Source organism: Eumetopias jubatus, unplaced genomic scaffold (genome assembly GCF_037043125.1).
Source record: "Eumetopias jubatus isolate StellerSeaLion01/CBP00866 unplaced genomic scaffold, mEumJub1_p1.0 scaffold_12, whole genome shotgun sequence".
In the NCBI taxonomy this organism is placed as follows: Eukaryota; Metazoa; Chordata; class Mammalia; order Carnivora; family Otariidae; genus Eumetopias; species Eumetopias jubatus.
Genome location: NW_028274818.1, coordinates 45,723,884 through 45,741,936, shown reverse-complemented (window position 1 = coordinate 45,741,936; position 18,053 = coordinate 45,723,884). Strand labels below are relative to the sequence as shown.

General features: G+C 36.9%; 1 protein-coding gene across 4 annotated transcripts in view; it reads right to left on the bottom strand.

The window, feature by feature from the left end:
* SWT1 (SWT1 RNA endoribonuclease homolog) overlaps positions 1-18,053 on the bottom strand; it is a 106,645-nt gene that overhangs the window by 23,054 nt on the left and 65,538 nt on the right. For 3 of the 4 annotated variants that reach the window (XM_028121534.2, XM_028121533.2, XM_088016861.1), the window contains exon 17: positions 2,034-2,100. The exons of the other annotated variant lie outside the window; for it this stretch is intronic. In XM_028121534.2, coding sequence (XP_027977335.1) covers positions 2,034-2,100 — 67 coding nt within the window. The remainder of the gene's footprint in view (positions 1-2,033; positions 2,101-18,053) is intronic. 4 annotated transcript variants of the gene reach the window in all.

The following is an 18,053-nucleotide window of genomic DNA, read 5'->3' as shown; positions in this document are numbered from 1 at the left end:
ACAGATGTTGGCGGGGTTGTGGAGAAAGGGGAACCCTCCTACACTGTTGGTGGGAATGCAAGCTGGTGCAACCACTCTGGAAAACAGTATGGAGGTTCCTCAAACAGGTGAAAATAGAGCTACCATACGATCCAGCAATTGCACTACTGGGTATTTACCACAAAGATACAAATGTAGGGATCCGAAGGGGTACGTGCACCCCAATGTTTATAGCAGCAATGTCCACAATAGCCAAACTGTGGAAAGAGCCAAGATGTCCATCGACAGATGAATGGATAAAGAAGTGGTATATATACACTATGAAATATTATGCAGCCATCAAAAGGAATGAGATCTTGCCGTTTGCAATGACGTGGATGGAACTGGAGGGTGTTATGCTGAGTGAAATAAGTCAATCAGAGAAAGACATGTGTCATATGACCTCACTGATATGAGGAATTCTTAATCTCAGGAAACAAATGAGTGTTGCTGGAGTGGTGGGGGGTGGGAGGGATAGGGTGGCTGGGTGATAGACATTGGGTAGGGTATGTGCTATGGTGAGCGCTGTGAATTGTGCAAGACTGTTGAATCACAGATCTGTACTTCTGAAACAATGCAACATATGTTAAGAAAAAAGAAAAAGAAGAAGATAGCAGGAGGGGAAGAATGAAGGGGAGTAAGTCGGAGGGGGAGACGAACCATGAGAGATGATGGACTCTGAAAAACAAACTGAGGGTTCTAGAGGGGAGGAGGGTAGGGGGATGGGTTAGCCTGGTGATGGGTATTAAAGAGGGCACATTCTGCATGGAGCACTGGGTGTTATGCACAAACAATGAATCATGGAACACTACATCAAAAACTAATGATGTAATATATGGTGATTAACATAACAATAATAAATTAAAAAAAAGAATATCTATAATTTATCTACTGATGTTATTCCCATTTTACAGATGAAGAACCTGAGACAAAGATAATTAAATAACTCTTCTAAGCATAGAGTTGATAATGGGTAGGACCAACATTTGAACACAGGTAGTTTGACCCCAGTCTGTGTGGGTTTTTTTTTTAAAGATTTTATTTATTTATTTGAGAGAGAGAGTACATGAGAGGGGGGGAGGTCGGAGGGAGAAGCAGACTCTCTGCTGAGCAGGGAGTCCGATGTGGGACTCGATCCCGGGACTCCAGGATCATGACCTGAGCCGAAGGCAGTTGCTTAACAAACTGAGCCACCCAGGCGCCCCCCCAGGCTGTGTTCCTAATGTAAGATGATACACACAAAGAGTTAAATAAAGAGGAAACCAGAAATAAAAGTGAATATATTTTAAAAAGTTGGACTCCATAAGAAATGTGAGACGTGAATATATGTCACATTCTTTCATTTGGAGCATTTGAAAACTTAAGACACACACACACACACTTGAAAAGAAAGAACATACAGGAACATGGGCAGAGAAACTGAAGATCAACAGAGTATTTTTCCTGGCTCAGCGCTGGTGAGGAAAGCTTGCAAGTTAAGTCACAAAACACACCAGAGCCTCACCACAGCCCTCAGCTCTCACACCAATGGTGTGTGCTGCCGCTACAGAGGAAACAGAATTATAGCTTTCCTTTCATGAATCGTGGGCTCTCAAACAGAGGTGGCTCTTTCTCCCTGGGGGCCATCTGGCTCCGTGAGCTCCAGTGGGGCGGTAGAATATTTTTGGTTGTCACAGTGACTCAGATATTGGGATTTAGTATGTGAGAAGCAGCAATGCTGAACACCCTGCAGTGTTCCACACAATGGAGAAATGACCCGTCCCGAAATGCCAACCGCACCCCTAGTGAGAAACAACTCTGTGTTGGAGAAAGTGTGTTATAGGACTCCATGTTTTTATTTTATGAATGAAAGAAAAAGCTTAATCTGTCTTTGACAAACTTCTGTGGCCTTTAAAAATTTAAAACAAATGCCAGTTAAATAGCATTCTGATGGTTTTAGACCTCTATCATGTTTATTTATAGTAAAACTTGTTTACAGTGGAAATATGATAAGCATTTTAAAATATTTCTCATACCTCATACTTGATTAGGAAGTTATAGAGGGTCTCAACATCTTGATAATTACTGTTAGGGGCCAAAATCCTAAAAAATAAAATAAAAACAAAGGAATGGGAATGAATGATTTAAAAAAATAATAATACCTTGAACTTTTCCTCAAAACATATCCAAACTGTGAGATTATTTATTGTACAGTTTAATTCAACTTTGCTTATTTATATTGATACTTACATCACTGTTTAACAACCATAAGCATTCTTACATGAAATTCACCTTTTGAGTTACAATAATACAGATTTCTCAAAAGGTAGATAGAAATGTGAGGTGCATTTACAGTTCATACCTTTTAAGCAGCAGTTAACGCTTGAAGAGTTCCCACAGAAATGATCAAACAATTCCAGTGGACAAGTGATTAAACTACCAGACACATAAAAGAAATCCTAATAAGAGATTTCTGACTAAAGTCAAATAATACTGTTTGAACTTTCAGCCTAGCATAGTATGAAAAAGCATGAGTAAACAGAGCATGTCCATCATTGCGAATAACACTGAGTCATAAAAGTAACAATGGAGGGGCGCCTGGGTGGCTCAGTCGTTGGGCATCTGCCTTTGGCTCAGGTCATGATCTCGGGGTCCTGGGATTGAGCCCCACATCGGGCTCCTTGCTCTGCAGGAAGCCTGCTTCTCCCTCTCCCGCTCCCCCTGCTTGTGTTCCCTCTTTCACTGTCTCTCTGTCAAATAAATAAATAAAATATTAAAAAAAAAAAAACAGTAACAATGGAAACTAACATAAACGACATAAAAATATAAATATATAATTAACAAAAACATAAAAATACAAATGGAAACAAGGAAAAAAATAAAAATAAAGAAGGAAATGGAAGAACATATTTCTCCATCTAGCAGTAGAGTATTAGTTCTTATTTTCTTATACTAAGGATTTCTTGGTCTTTTCAGGATGAATCTTTTTTTTTTGCTTTTGAAAAAGAAAAAGAAAAATGGTCTTTTTATTTTGGTATAGTGATGATGAGCCATGCCTGCCTGCCTGCCTGCCTGGGTTTTCTAGCTGTGCGACCCTGGGTGAGTTCTGTGTAACTTATTTCCCTTTATCTGTTAAATGAGGATGGTAGTAATGCTTACTTCATAGGATTCTTACCAGAATGAAATGAGTTCCTTAAGAAAAGTCTTTAGAAGAGTGTCTGACATACAGTCAGCACTAAATACATTATCAATTATGATATTAACAATAACTATTATCATCTAATAGTTTCAAAGTACAGAATAACTGCACAATGATTTAACTAATGAGAAATCAAGCCACCTCAATTCATTCTTAAAATACAAGTGCCTTTTAATTACAATATCTCTAGGTCCTCACATCCTTGCCAATGCTTCACTCCTTCGGACTTGAGAGTCAACTAATCTCAATAACCTTAATTAGATCTTTAAACTATTTGGCATTTATTGGACTTGTGGGAAATCTTTTATAAATAATTTTTCAGGACATAGTCAGATTTTTTAGGGGGCTGTACTCCTTGGGAGGAGACACATACAGAACGCAAAAAATACTAGTTTCATGGAAAAACTTCTTTCAACCAACAAGTAATTTTAAAATATAAATAATCTCCCAACCAAAAAAAAAAAAGGTGGAAGGATAATACATTAGAGAGAGTCCATAAATAATTCGCTTAAGAAAATGAAAAGAAAGCAATCTAGGCAGGTTAAACTAATCTTTCAGAAACGCAATGGAAAAAAATTGGGTGTCCTAATTTTTAACCAAATGTAAACAAACTATCAGCAATGTGGAAAAATTTACATCTATTCACTTTTCTACTTTTGGATTATTTCCATAAAAGAGGATTAGGAAATTAGATGTAACAAGATGTTTTATATATCAGAAGCCTTATAAATTCCACGCTAATATCACAAAAGTACTTTTCCAGAGAATAAAATGAACATCTCTCTGTCCTGAATTACTTCACAGAGAAAATTGGTTTGAGGTAGTCATTTATCTATAGCAACAAGTCATACTTAAAGTGAGAAATAAAGAAAATAATTACATCCTAGTTTCCCAATTTTTCTAAAAATTTTAAACTCCCAACCTGGTTTTATTTATTCTTTTAACAATTTTACTGAGGTACAGTTTACATACTGTAAATTCACTCCTTTTAACAACACAGTGATTTAATAAGTTTACAGAGTTGTACAACGATTACCACAATCCAGTTTCAGAGCATTTCCTTCACCCAAAACAGATCCCTACTGCCCATCTGAGTCACTTTCTGTTCTCACCTCCAATCCCAGCTCCAGGCAACCACTAATCTACTTTCTGTCTCTATAGTGCTGTCAGTCTGTAAGTTCTTTCCCTCTTATCATCACAAAGCACAGTTGTCACTATAAATAATATCCTACTATAATACAGAGTCCAGTGGATGACTCAAAATCTAGCGGATAGTGGCTAAACCTCAGAACGGATCTGGTAAGTAAAAAAGCAAGATGCATACTAAAGATGCCCAAGAGCATAACAAGAGACCCTTTATTCTCTCATTCAACAAATATTTGGGACCTACTATGAGCCAAGCACTGTTCCAGGCCCTTGGATACATCAGTGAACAAAAAGACGAAGATGTATAGTAGACCAAAGCATCATAATTCTAAAGAGCTTGTGAAAGAAAAAAAAATCCTGACCAAGCACAGGAAGATAATGAAGGAAGAAAAATATCTCATTGTTACCCATTTGACAATCTCCTCCCACTTGTCAATTGCTACTTGTAAACAAACCAGTTTACAAGTTATTCCAGTGATGAAACACAAGAATTTTAAGTTTCTAAGGAAGAAGGCATTTGCTCCAAATGTAAAGATCTGATTATTTGACAAAGTATCACAAAATTATATTCTTTTTTTTTTTTAAGATTTTTATTTATTTGAGAGAGAGAGAATGAGAGAGAGCACGAGAGGGAAGAGGGTCAGAGGGAGAAGCAGACTCCCCGCTGAGCAGGGAGCCCAATGTGGGACTCGATCCCGGGACTCCAGGATCATGACCTGAGCCGAAGGCAGTCACTTAACCAACTGAGCCACCCAGGTGCCCCCACAAAATTATATTCTAATGAAGAAAGGCATATTGGTATGCCAGCATCATTCACAGATATAGTACTGTTATAATCATACTAAAAATATACAAGCTATTTTTTAAAACTAGGATATACAGGGCGCCTGGGTGGCTCAGTTGGTTAAGCGACTGCCTTCGGCTCAGGTCATGATCCTGGAGTCCTGGGATCGAGTCCCACATCGGGCTCCCTGCTCAGCAGGGAGCCTGCTTCTCCCTCTGACCCTCTCCCCTCTCATGCTGTTTCTCACTCTCTCTAATAAATAAATAAAATCTTTAAAATTAAAAAAAAATAAAACTAGGATATACATTATAGGATTTGTTATAAAATTTACTATTCTTAAAGGTTGTTTTGGGGTGCCTGTGTGGCTCAGTCGTTAAGTGTCTGCCTTCGGCTCAGGTCATGATCCCAAGGTCTTGGGATCGAGTCCCGCATCGGGCTCCCCTCTCCGTGGGAAGCCTGCTTCTCCCTCTCCCACTCCCCCTGCTTGTGTTCCCTCTCTCGCTGTGTCTTTCTCTGTCAAATAAATAAATAAAATCTTAAAAAAAAAGACAGTTTTGAGGTAAACTGAGCCCCAAATAGACTAGGCCATCTTTATTAAAATACACTCAATTTAGGGTTGAATTTAGACTTCATTATGTCCTGTGAACTCTGAGCTGATGAAAATGGAATTTGGCCTGATACTAAAAAAACTGCCAACTTTCACTAACTAGAAGTACAGTTTGTTGAAAATATACAAAACAAAGAGATGGAGAAAAATGGTTTATGGACTTCCATGCCTTAGTAATTCCCCACACAGAAATTCTTGAGAGGTCAGCCTTCTCTATAGCTTTCTCATTTTTTTTTCTTATACCAATGTGAAAACAAAAGACTCTTATAATGAAAGTCCTAAAATTACCCTCCAATGGCAACTTTTTTAAATAATAGAATGAAAGAATTAGCCCTTAAAGGAAATGAAATGCTTTTCAGAAAATGGCCATTTTTAATTTATAAATACATCCACATTTGTCCTTTCGAGAGAAATTTATAATCATCAATAAGTATTTATCTAATGCATACTATTTTCTCAAATGTGTATTATACTAAGAGCTACGGAACTTAAGAGAAAATTAAAAGACATGGTTGCCTCTCTTCATGTTGTTTATAATCTGGAAATTTCACTTTAGAATTCTGGAAGCAGAATTTGGGAATAGACATCTGAAATAGTATTTAATCCTCAGGTATAGATTATTTATAAACCAAGTCTGATGCAAATGCACTTTGGTTTCTTTTAGAACAGCATCAACAATAACATACAATGTCTTGCTGAATACTTACTCAGAGTCTGACACTGCTTTACACACATATTACATACATCATCTCTCATTCTTTTAACACCACAAATTTAGTTATGTGACCTTGATCAAATTACCTGCTTTTCTGCACTTCCACTCCTCACCTGTGAAATGAGGAGAGAGTAGGATTTACCGTGTAAGGTTATTATATGAACTACATAAAATATATCTAAGATGTTTAGCACAATGCCTGGCACATGTCAAAAAATATTAGCTGCTATGAAAACCAGTTTTCAGATGTAGAAACCAAGGGTCAGAGTTATATAATACTTGCCCAAGATCACATATAGTGGTGGTAGGTATCTAAATCTCAATTGATTTAACTCTGGAGCCCATGCTTTTTCCACTAATAGAGAGGATAACTACCACCATCTTCTTGCCTCTAAATGATTTTACAAAGTCAAATGAAATAAGGTTCTTTTAAAGAATTTTAGAGGCACCTGGGTGCCTCTCAGCTCAGTTGGCTGAGCGTCTGCCTTCAGCTCAGGTCATGATCTCAGGGTCCTGGGACTGAGTCCCCAGTCAGGCTCCCTGCTCAGTGGGGAGCCTGCTTCTCCTTCTCCCTCTTTCCCTCCCCCTGCTCATGCTCTCTCTCTCTCTCTCGCTCTCTCAAATAAATGGATAAAATCTTTAAAAAATAAAATAGTTAAAAAATTCTAAATGTAAGGAAAGAAACTCTTTAATTTGCCTTCCATCAAATGCTTCTAGTGAACTGTTTTGTGTATGTTCAAACACTCCATCTTTGTAGTTGTTACAGCTTTCTCAAAGCCACAGAGGAAGTTAGTAGCAGAACCAACACTCACTAGAAGTCCTGACACTTAACCACATAAGCACTTTGAGTTTTCTTTTTTATCTATGAGCAATTAGCATTAAGTAAGCAACACGTTAATCTGAATCACACAAATTTCATTTCCATCTCATCCTGTAACAGTAGATCTCCTTAAAAAAAAGACCATCCACTCAGTTTTTTTTTTTTTTTTTAAGGAAGGGGTGGAAGGGGCAGAGGGAAAGGAAGAGAGAGAATCCTAAGCAGGCCCCATGCCCAGCAAGGAGCCCAAACTTGGGGCTCAATCTCAAAACTCTGAGATCATGACCTGAGCTGAAACCAAGAGTCGGACGCTTAACCACCTGAGCCACCCAGGCGCCCCTATCCAAACTTTTTTTTTTTTATAAAGATTTTATTTATTTATTTGACAGAGACAGAGCGAGCGAGAGAGGGAACACAAGCAAGAAGAGTGGGAGAGGGAGAAGCAGGCTTCCCGCTGAGCAGGGATCCCGATGTGGTGCTCGGTCCCAGGACCCTGGGATCATGACCCGAGCCACAGGCAGACGCTTAACGACCCTGGGATCATGACCCGAGCCGAAGGCAGATGCTTAACTGACTGAGCCTCCCAGGAGCCTCGCCACTCAAATTTTTTAAAAAGACAAAAATTAATAGAATAATCTAAAATTAAAAATCAATGCACTAAAATGGACTCATTTTTAAATTAGAATTTTAAAAATTCAAACAAAGCTTTTCTCCTATTTAGGAAAAAAAATGCAACAGACTTAGGAGCAGGAAAAGATGTCTAGAATATTCAAGTTTAATATCTAATTCTAGAAATTCAAAAGAAGGGAGAGCATGTTCTTGGATATTTATAAATCATAACTTACATCCCACAGAACTGAATATATTATGTTCCCTGCTGGCAAGACAGTTTTACATTAATATCATATTTAAAATAGTTTTTGAGAATGGGGAAAAAATTAATAAGTTTAAAAAGTAATTATATGGCTTATTTCACTTATAACGTCTTTCACTGAGCACAATGGTTTATCCATGCTGAGGCATATGCCAGAATTTCCTTCCTTTTTAAGGCTGACTAATATTCCATTGTATGTATTATACCATAATGCCTATCTACTCATTAGCTGATGGACACTTGGGTTGTTTCCATGTTTTATGTATTATGAATAGTGCTGCTATGAACATGGGTATGCAAATACGTCTTTGAGACCCTGTTTTCAATTCTTTTGTGTATATACTTAGAGCAGTCAAAATTATAGACAGTAAAATGTTGGCTGTCAAAGGCTAGGGAGGGGGAGATGAGGAGTTAATGGGAATACAGTTTCAATTACAGAGATGGATGAAAGTTATAGAGATGGATAATGTGCTTTAGCTGTGCACTATGAATGCATTTAATACCACATGAATATACTTTTAAGTACACTTAAAATGGTAAATTTTATGGTATATTTTACAAGAAAAAAATTAGATTAAGAAAAGTAATTATATGAAGTGAAAATGTTTGTTTACAGCAGTATTTGAAAAACTCATTTTACGTTCTCTAAAACTAAGAACTGACTCAAGGCTTAGTTGTTATTATAATGAGCTGCTGTTACACCATTACTGGGGATAATATAATTTATTCAGCATCTAACCAGTGCCAGGGACTGAGCAAATGCTACCTCTAATCTCTGCAATTTAATAAAGCAACTATTACAAACTCCATTTTCTAGACCAGGAAACAGATACAAAAAGGTTAACCTATCTTGGTGACAGAGTTAGCAAATGGATGGAACTAGGATTCAACTTCCTATTATTCTGACCCCCCAAAGCTCTGCTCTTCTGATTTTAATACAGTGATATACCTGGACAATCAATACTACCAAACTGGATTTTGCTGATGAGAGTTTAAAATGTATTACTGATTAACTGGGTGAAAATTTATCAAATCAACAATGAGGAAACACTCTCTGGGAAAAAAAGTCTTAGATCCTAGGGTACCTTTTTAATTTTTTGGGCCACTTAAGTAAAATTAAAATGATATGTTTTCTATAGTTAATTTGGTGAAATCAGCTATGCAAATGGGAGATATACATGAGACCTAAATTTTGAAAGAACACTGTATATAATTAAAACTGGTAAAAAGAAAAAAATTAAACAATTTAAACAAATTAAATTTTATGTTCCTGTTTTCCCTTCAGGGGACAAAGAACTTTGCAAGTTGATTACACTAATTAGATATAAGTATTAAATATAGGAACTTTTGAGTAGTTTGGCCAAAATTAATAATTAAAATTTGATCTACTGGAAATCTTTTTTTCTAAAGCTGGTGGTAGGACAAGAAGAGTTTATAGGTAATTTTAATGACTACATTTGTAATTTAATTATAAAAACAATTCTACAGAAGGAAAATATAATTCCAATAGTTACAGGAACAGATATGACTTACATATGTGCTAGATGTATATATGCATACAATAAAAATATACTGACAAAAACTACAGCTTTCTGTTAATTTTGTAGGAAGGTTACAATACTATATATCCATATACTTTTCACTCATCCTTTTATCTGGGTCATTAGCCTCTACCTCCAGTGTATTTTCTACATTGGCATTTAAGCATAATAATATAATGGTCATAATCTCAGTCTCTTTGGAGTCAGTCTGTGAAGTAAAAGAGCAGTGATTTAAACCTAAGGAAGATGGCTCCAGTGTCTATATTCCCACCCAAAATGACTCTAGATATATAGAACCTGTATGATGAATAGTCATCCTAAGATATGGTTTGCAAATATACAGCTGATAGAACCTTAACGATCATCACATTCTAATCAAAATCATCAAGATATATCCTTAGGAAACAGGAATGTAATGAAAGCAATGTAAACAACACTGATGTCTGTCCAGTTGTGTTTCAAAATTTTGAGATAACTATCAGAATTGATATAGTCAACGAAAAGTAGTAGTCAGTATAGAACTTGGAAAAAGAGATTAAAGGAAAAGAATTTCCCCGCATAGGGGCACTGCTGACCCCCACCATGGCAGATGAAGCTCTAGAGTAGAAGAGAGATTACTTTAGCTTGAGGCCCACACCCTCAGGAGTCAGCAACAAAACTTGGTAATAATCTAGTTTGCAGTGTAAACTTTCCTCTACGAGTCATCCAGTTTATAAACATTTTGGTTCTGTTACTAATTTCAATGTAAATAAATAAACGGGAATTCTGATATATCAGCTTACTTTGTTCTCAATTTGATTACTTAAGTCTGAGAAGGTTTCAGTAAACTGATAAAATTCCTAACCTTGCAAATTTGGGGATCGAATTCTGTACCCTGTAACTACACGATCATGGCATTAAGATCCAAGTGGCTGGGTAGTTTCTTCCTAATTATTTATATCTGTACTTATTATCACATGTTAATCCTTATGTGGGATGGGGATATACTAAAAATCAAAAGAGTTGCTGCCCTTAAACAGCTTACCATCTAGTCTCGCTTTAAATTGGGTAGTACAAACAAAGTATAAATGAGAGAATCTACAGTGACTAATGTTGGTTGTCCTTGAAGAAGAGAACAAAGTAGCTGAGGTAAAAGGGATGGGAAGAAGAATTTTCACTCACTGTATATCCTTTTTTGCCGTTTGAATTATTTTTAAGCAATGTGAAGATATTCTGTATTTTTAAATGATTAAATAAAATTATTTAAAATTGGGAAAAAAAGAATTGGTGAAAATAAAATCTGAGGAAATTATTCTGAATATGGCACAGAAGGATGAAAGAGATGGCAAAAAGAAAAAGAGTTAAGAGATATGGCTGAGAGAATGAGGAGAGGCAGAAATAGAAATTCCAAAATAAGAGAAGGAGAATGGGGGACAGGCAATAATGGAAGACAGAATGAAAGAGAATTTCTAGAACCGAAGGTAGGAGTCTTCAGACTGAAGAAAACATACCACATCTCAAGAAAAATTAAACACTTTTCCAAGATGGTAGAGGAGTAGGAGACTTTAGTTTTGTCTGGTCCCTGGAATTCAGCTAGATAGCTATGATAGCTGAACACCTGTGAACTCAAACAGAGCTCTAAGAAAGGAATTGCAGCAATTCTACAAATAGAAAAGTGACCACATTCTGCAAGAATGACAAGATGGAAAAACTCACCTCAAAAAAGAGAACAAAAGGCAGTACTGACTGCCAGAGACCTAATCAGTATGGATATAAGTAAGACGTCAGAACTAGAGTTCAGAATAACGAGTATAAAGATCCTAGCTGGGTTTGCCAAAAGCATAGAAGTTACTAGAGAATCCCTTTCTGGAGAAATAAAAGAACTAAAATCAATCAAGTCAAAATCAAAAAGGCTATTAATGAGATGCAATAAAAAAATGAAGGCTCTAACTGCTAGGATAAGAGGCAGAAGAGAGAATTAGTGATACAGAAGACAGAATGATGGAGAATAAAGAAGCTGAGCAAAAGAGAGAGAAACTACTGGATCATAAGGGGAAAATTCAAGAGATAAGTATACCATAAAGCAAAACAATATTAGAATAATTGGGATCCCAGAAGAAGAGGAAAGAGAGAGAGGGGCAGAAGGTATACTAGAGCAAATTACAGTGGGGAACTTCCCTAATCTGGGGAAGGAAACAGGCATTCAAGTCCAGGAGGCACAAAGAACTCCACCCTGCCCCAAATCAATAAAAATAGGTCAACACCTCGACATATAATAGTGAAGCTTGCAAATCTCAGAGACAAAGAGAAAATCTGAAAGCAGCTTAGGACAAGAGCTCTTTAACCTATAATGGTGGAAACATTGGACTGGCAGCAGACCTAATCACAGAGACCTGGCAGGCCAGAAAGGACTGGCATGATATATTCAGGGTGCTAAATGAGAAAAATATGCAAGAATACTTTATCGAGCAAGGCTGTCATTCAAAATAGAAGGAGAGATAAAAAGCTTCCAGAACAAACAGAAACTAAAAGAATTTGTGATCACTTAACCAGCCCTGCAAGAAATATTAAAGGGAATCCTTTAAAGAAGAGAGAGCCCCAAAGTAACATAGACCAGAAAGGAACAGAGACAATATACAGGTAACACAATGGCACTAAACACATATCTTTCAATAGTTAACTCTGAATGTAAATAGGCTAAATGCCCCAATCAAAAGACACAAGACATCAGACTGGATTAAAAAAACAAGACCCATCGATATGCTGTCTGCAAGAGACTCATTTTAGGCCCAAAGACACCTCCACATGGAAAGTGAGGGGGGTGAAAAACCATTTATCATGCTAATGGACATCAAAAGAAAGCTGGGGTGGCAATCCTTATATCAGACAAATTAAATTTTAAGCCAAAGACTATAATAAGAGATGAGGCAGGACACTGTATCATACTTAGACAGTCTATCCAACGAGAAGATCTAACAATTATAAATATTTATGCCCCTAATATGGGAGCAGCCAATTATATAAGCCAATTAATAACAAAATTAAAGAAGCACATTGATAATAATAACAGTAGGGGACTTTAACAGCCCCCCCCTCACTGCAATGGACAGATCATCTAAGCAGAAGATCAACAAGGAAACAAGGGCTTTGAATGACATACTGGACCAGATGGACTTAACAGATATATTCAGAACATTCCCTCCTAAAGCAACAGAATACACATTCTTCTAGAGTGTACATGGAACATTCTCCAAAAGAGATCACAACTGGGTCACAAATCAGGTCTCAAACAGTACCAAAGGATTGGGATCATTCCCTGCATATTTTCAGACCACAATGCTTTGAAACTAGAACTCAATCACAAGAGGAAATTTGGAAAGGACTCAAATACACAGAGGCTAAAGAGCATACTATTAAAGAATGAATGGGTCAACCAGGCAATTAAAGATGAACTTAAAAACTCAAGGAAACAAATGAAAATGAAAACACAACTGTTCAAAACCTTTGGGATGCAGCAAAGGCAGTCCTAAGAGGGAAGTATATAGCAATACAAGGCTTTCTCAAGAAAGAAGAAAGTTCTCAGACACACAACATAACCTTATACCTAAAGGAGATACAGAAATAGCAAATAAAACCTAAACCCAGGAGGAGAAGAGAATTAATAAAGATCAGAGCAGAAATCAATGAAATAGAAACCAAAAGAACAGTAGAACAACGAAGCTAGGACCTGGTTCCTTGAAAGAATTAATAAGATCGATAACCCCTTAGCCAGACTTAACCAAATGAAAAGAGAAAGGATAAGTAAATAAAATCATGAACGAAAGAGCAGAGATCACAACCAAATAAATAAAATAATAAATTTATAATTATAAATAAATTGTGAATGAAAGAGGAGAGATCACAACCAACACCAAAGAAATACAAACAATTTAAGAACATACTATGAGCAACTATATGCTAACAAATTAGGCAATGTGGAAGAAATGGATGCATCCCTAGACACATATAAACTACCAAAATTGAACCAGGAAGAAATAGAAAACCTGAACAGACCCATAACCAGCAAGGAAATTGAAGTAGTAATCAAAAATCTCCCAACAAACAAGAGTCCAGGGCCGGATGGCTTCCCAGGGGAATTCTACCAAACATTTAAAGAAGAATTAATACCTATTCATCCTGAACAGTTTCAAAAAATCTAAATGGAAGGAAAACTTCCAAACTCTTTATGAGGCCAACATTACCTTGATCCCAAAACCAGATAAAGACCCCACCAAAAAGGAGAATTACAGACCAATATCCCTGATGAACATGGATGCAAAAATTCTCATCAAGGTACTAGCCATTAGGATCCAACAGTACATTAAAAGGATTATTCACCATGACCATTCCTGGGCTTGCAAGGGTGGTTTAACATCTGCAAATCAATTAATGTGATACACTACAAAATAAAAGAAAGGACAAGAACTATATGATCCTCTCAATAGATGCAGAAAAAGCATTTGACAAAGTACAGCATCCTTTCTTGATTAAAACTCTTCACAGTGTAGGGATAGAGGGTACATACCTCAATATCATAAAAGCCATCTAAGAAACACCCACAGAGAATATCATCTCAATGGGGAAAAACTGAGAGCTTTTCCCCTAATGTCAGGAACACGACAGGGATGTCCACTATCACCAGTGCTGTTCAACATAGTACTAGAAGTCCTAGCCTCAGCAATCAGACAACAAAAAGAAATAAAAGGCAACCGAATCAGCAAAGAAGTCAAACTCTTACTCTTCACAGATGACACAATACTCTATGTGGAAAACCCAAAAGACTCCACCTCAAAATTTCTAGAACTCATACAGGAATTCAGCAAAGTGGCAGGATATAAAATCAATGCACAGAAGTCAGTAGCACTTCTATACACTAACAATGAGACAGAAGAAAGAGAAATCAAGGAGCTGATCCCATTTACAACTGCACCCAAAACCATAAGATACCTAGGAATAAACCTAACCAAGAGGTAAAGGATCTGTACTTAGAAAACCATAGAACACTCATGAGAGAAACTGAGGAAGATATAATAGAAAGATGTTCCATGCTCATGGATTGGAAGAACAAATATGGTTAAAATGTCTATGCTACCTACGGCAATCTATACATTCAGTGCAATCTCTATCAAAATACCATCAACTTTTTTCACAGAACTGGAATAATCCTAAAATTTGTATGGAACCAGAAAAGACCCCGAATAGCCAGAGGATTACTGAAAAAGAAAACCAAAGCTGGACTCAACCATTCTGGACTTCAAGCTCTATTACAAAGCTGTAATCATCAAGACAGTATGGTACTGGCACAAAAACAGACACATAGATCAATGGAACTGAATAGAGAACCCAGAGATGGACCCTCAACTCTATGGTCAACTGATCTTTCACAAAGCAGGAAAGAATATCCAATGGAAAAAAGACAGTCTCTTCAACAATGGTGTTGGGAAAATTGGACAGCCACACGCAGAAGAATGAAACTGGACCATTTCCTTACACCATACACAAAAATAGACTCAAAATGGATGAAAGACCTAAATGTGAGATAGGAATCCATCAAAATCCTAGAGGAGAACATAGGCAGCAACCTCTATGACCTTGGCTGCAGCAACTTCTTGCTAAACACATCTCCAAAGGCAAGGGAAACAAGGGCAAAAATGAACTATTGGGACTTCATCAAGATAAAAAGCTTTTGCACAGCAAAGGAAACAGTTGACAAAACCAAACGTCTTGTCAGATATTTGCAAATGTCTTATCAGATAAAGGGCTAGTACCCAAAATCCATAAAGAACTTATAAAACTCACAACACCCAAAAAACAAATAATCCAGTTGAAAAATGGGCAGAAGACAAAAATAGACATTTTTCCAAAGAAGACATAGAGATGGACAACAGACACATGAAAAAATGATCAACATCACTTGGCTTCAGGGAAATACAAATCAAAACCCCAATAAGATATCACCTTGCACCGGTCAGAATGGCTAAAATTAACAAGTCAGGACACGACAGATGTTGGCAGGGACATGGAGAAAAGGGGACCCTCTTACACTGTTGGTGGGAATACAAGCTGGTGCAGCCACTTTGGAAAACAAGTATGGAGGTTCCCCAAAAAGTTGAAAATAGAGCTACCCAGCAATTGCACTAGTAGGTATCTACCACAAAGATACAGATAGAATCTACACTCAGCTAAGTATCAATTAAGAATGAACGCAAAACAACACTGTGAGTCAGAAGGTGAACATTTACCATGACTAGATCTTTGCTAAAAGAACGACTCAAAAATTTGCTTCATTAAATAGGAAACTTAACCTAAAAGAAAGAGTAGGATCAAGGAAGCAAAGTTCCAAACACCTAATAAATATGATGGGGCTAAAAACAAAAACTATTTTATATAATAACAATAGTCTGGGGAGTGGTTTAAAACAATGTGAAACTATAATGTTAGAAAATAAGGATAAAGAAGACAAAAGGAGGGAGATCAGAATTTAAGTGTTTTTAACATCCTTGTTTTACTCGGCATATGGATAATTCTGATTTTTTTTTATAGGGAGGAGGAGCAGAGAGAGAGGGAGAGAGTGAATCCCAAGCAGGCTCCATGCCCAGGGCAAGCCTGAGGTAGGGCTCGATCTCACGACCATGACCTGAGCTGAAATCAAGAGTCAGATGCTTAACGATTGAGCGAGCCAGCCAGGTGCCCCAATCCTGATATTTTAGTATGATATTTAGATATTCAAGTATGCATTTATTAGTTTAAGGGTAACAATATAAAATAGAAATAAAATGTGCAACTTCCAAACGAGTAGTGGAATAAAAGAAGGACTGGAAAAACTAACATTACACCTTGTTCAATCCAATAAAAGACAAGCAAGAACAAAGGAAAGTATGACGAATACAAAAGGTAAAGTGAGAGTGTGCAGCCCCACAATGGCGCACTTCAGGCTGGCCCTTACTATGGAACCACCCACAAAGATCTTTAAAGGAATTTTAGTAGCTGAACTTGTAAATGTTTGGGGAACACAGTTTTTGTTTAATAAGATGAACACAAGCCAAGATTTCAGTTCAATGATAAGCAAGAAGTTTCCCTTCATCTAAAATATCCATTTGTGGGTGCCTGGGTGGCTCCGTCGGTTAAGCGTCTGCCTTCAGCTCGAGTTGTGATCCCAGGGTCCTGGAATCAAGTCCCACATTGGGTTTCTTGCTCATCAGGGAGCCTGCTTCTCCCTCTCCCTCTGCCTGCCACTCGCTCTGCTTGTGCTCTCTCTCTCAAAAAATAAAATCTTTAAAAATAAAATAAAATATCCATTGGTATAGCACTCAGAAAGGTTTTTTTGTTGTTGTTTTAGTTCATTCATTCTGTGGGTTTACGTCTGCTACCCCAATGAGTAAGCCCTTCTGTGCTGCTTTCTTATAGCTTCTCTAACAATTGTTTATCCTTAAAGATCTAAACATTTGCAAATGTAGGGTGGTATTTCTGGATTAATAAACCTGTCTGAAACTTAAAAAATAAAAGATGGTAGAAATAAGTCCAAATATACCAGCAATAATATTTATGTAAATAGATTTTACTTATTATCCATCAAAAAAACAAGTGTAGCTTTAGTTCATGTAAAAAAAAATTAAGGAGGATTGGGTAACTGGGGGATGGACATTAAGGTGGTAATAAGCACGGGGTGTTAAATGCAACTGATGAATCACTGAATTCTACCCTTGAAACTAATAATATATGTTAACTAAATTGAATTTAAATAAAAATTTTTTTAAAAAATCAAAGGAATAATGACCCAGAATGGTTGGAAATAAAGAGAAAATACTAGCAAAAAAGAAAATAGAAAGCTGGTCTGGCATTATTAACATATGACAAAATAAACTTGAAGGGAAAAATTAGACCAAAGAAAACCAATTCGCCAGGAAGATATACCATAACCTCACAATTGAGAAGCTCACAATTACAGTTGGAAATTTTTAACAAAAATCATAGAACTGCTCAGACAAAAATCCGTAACCATATACTAATATGAACAACATACAATGAACAAATTTGAGCTAATGGACAGAGAATCCTCTACCTTAAGAAACAGAGGAAGAAAACAGAAAGGAGTCAGGTGACACTAGTTTAAATGATGAGCTCAGTTTTAGACATTTAGAGTTGGAGTGGAAAGCTCACAACTGAACCAAGGGGACAGTACGATTGAAATAATGTTCATGAAGGGGTTGGGAGTAGATGTGATCACAAAAGAAGAGCACATACAGAGGGGAGGGTGGTGGTGAAAGGATCTAGTGGTGAGTCTTAGGAAATGTGTTGCCAAAGCACAGAGTGTATCAAAAGTTCCTAAAGTAACAACCAAATTTATCAGTAGGC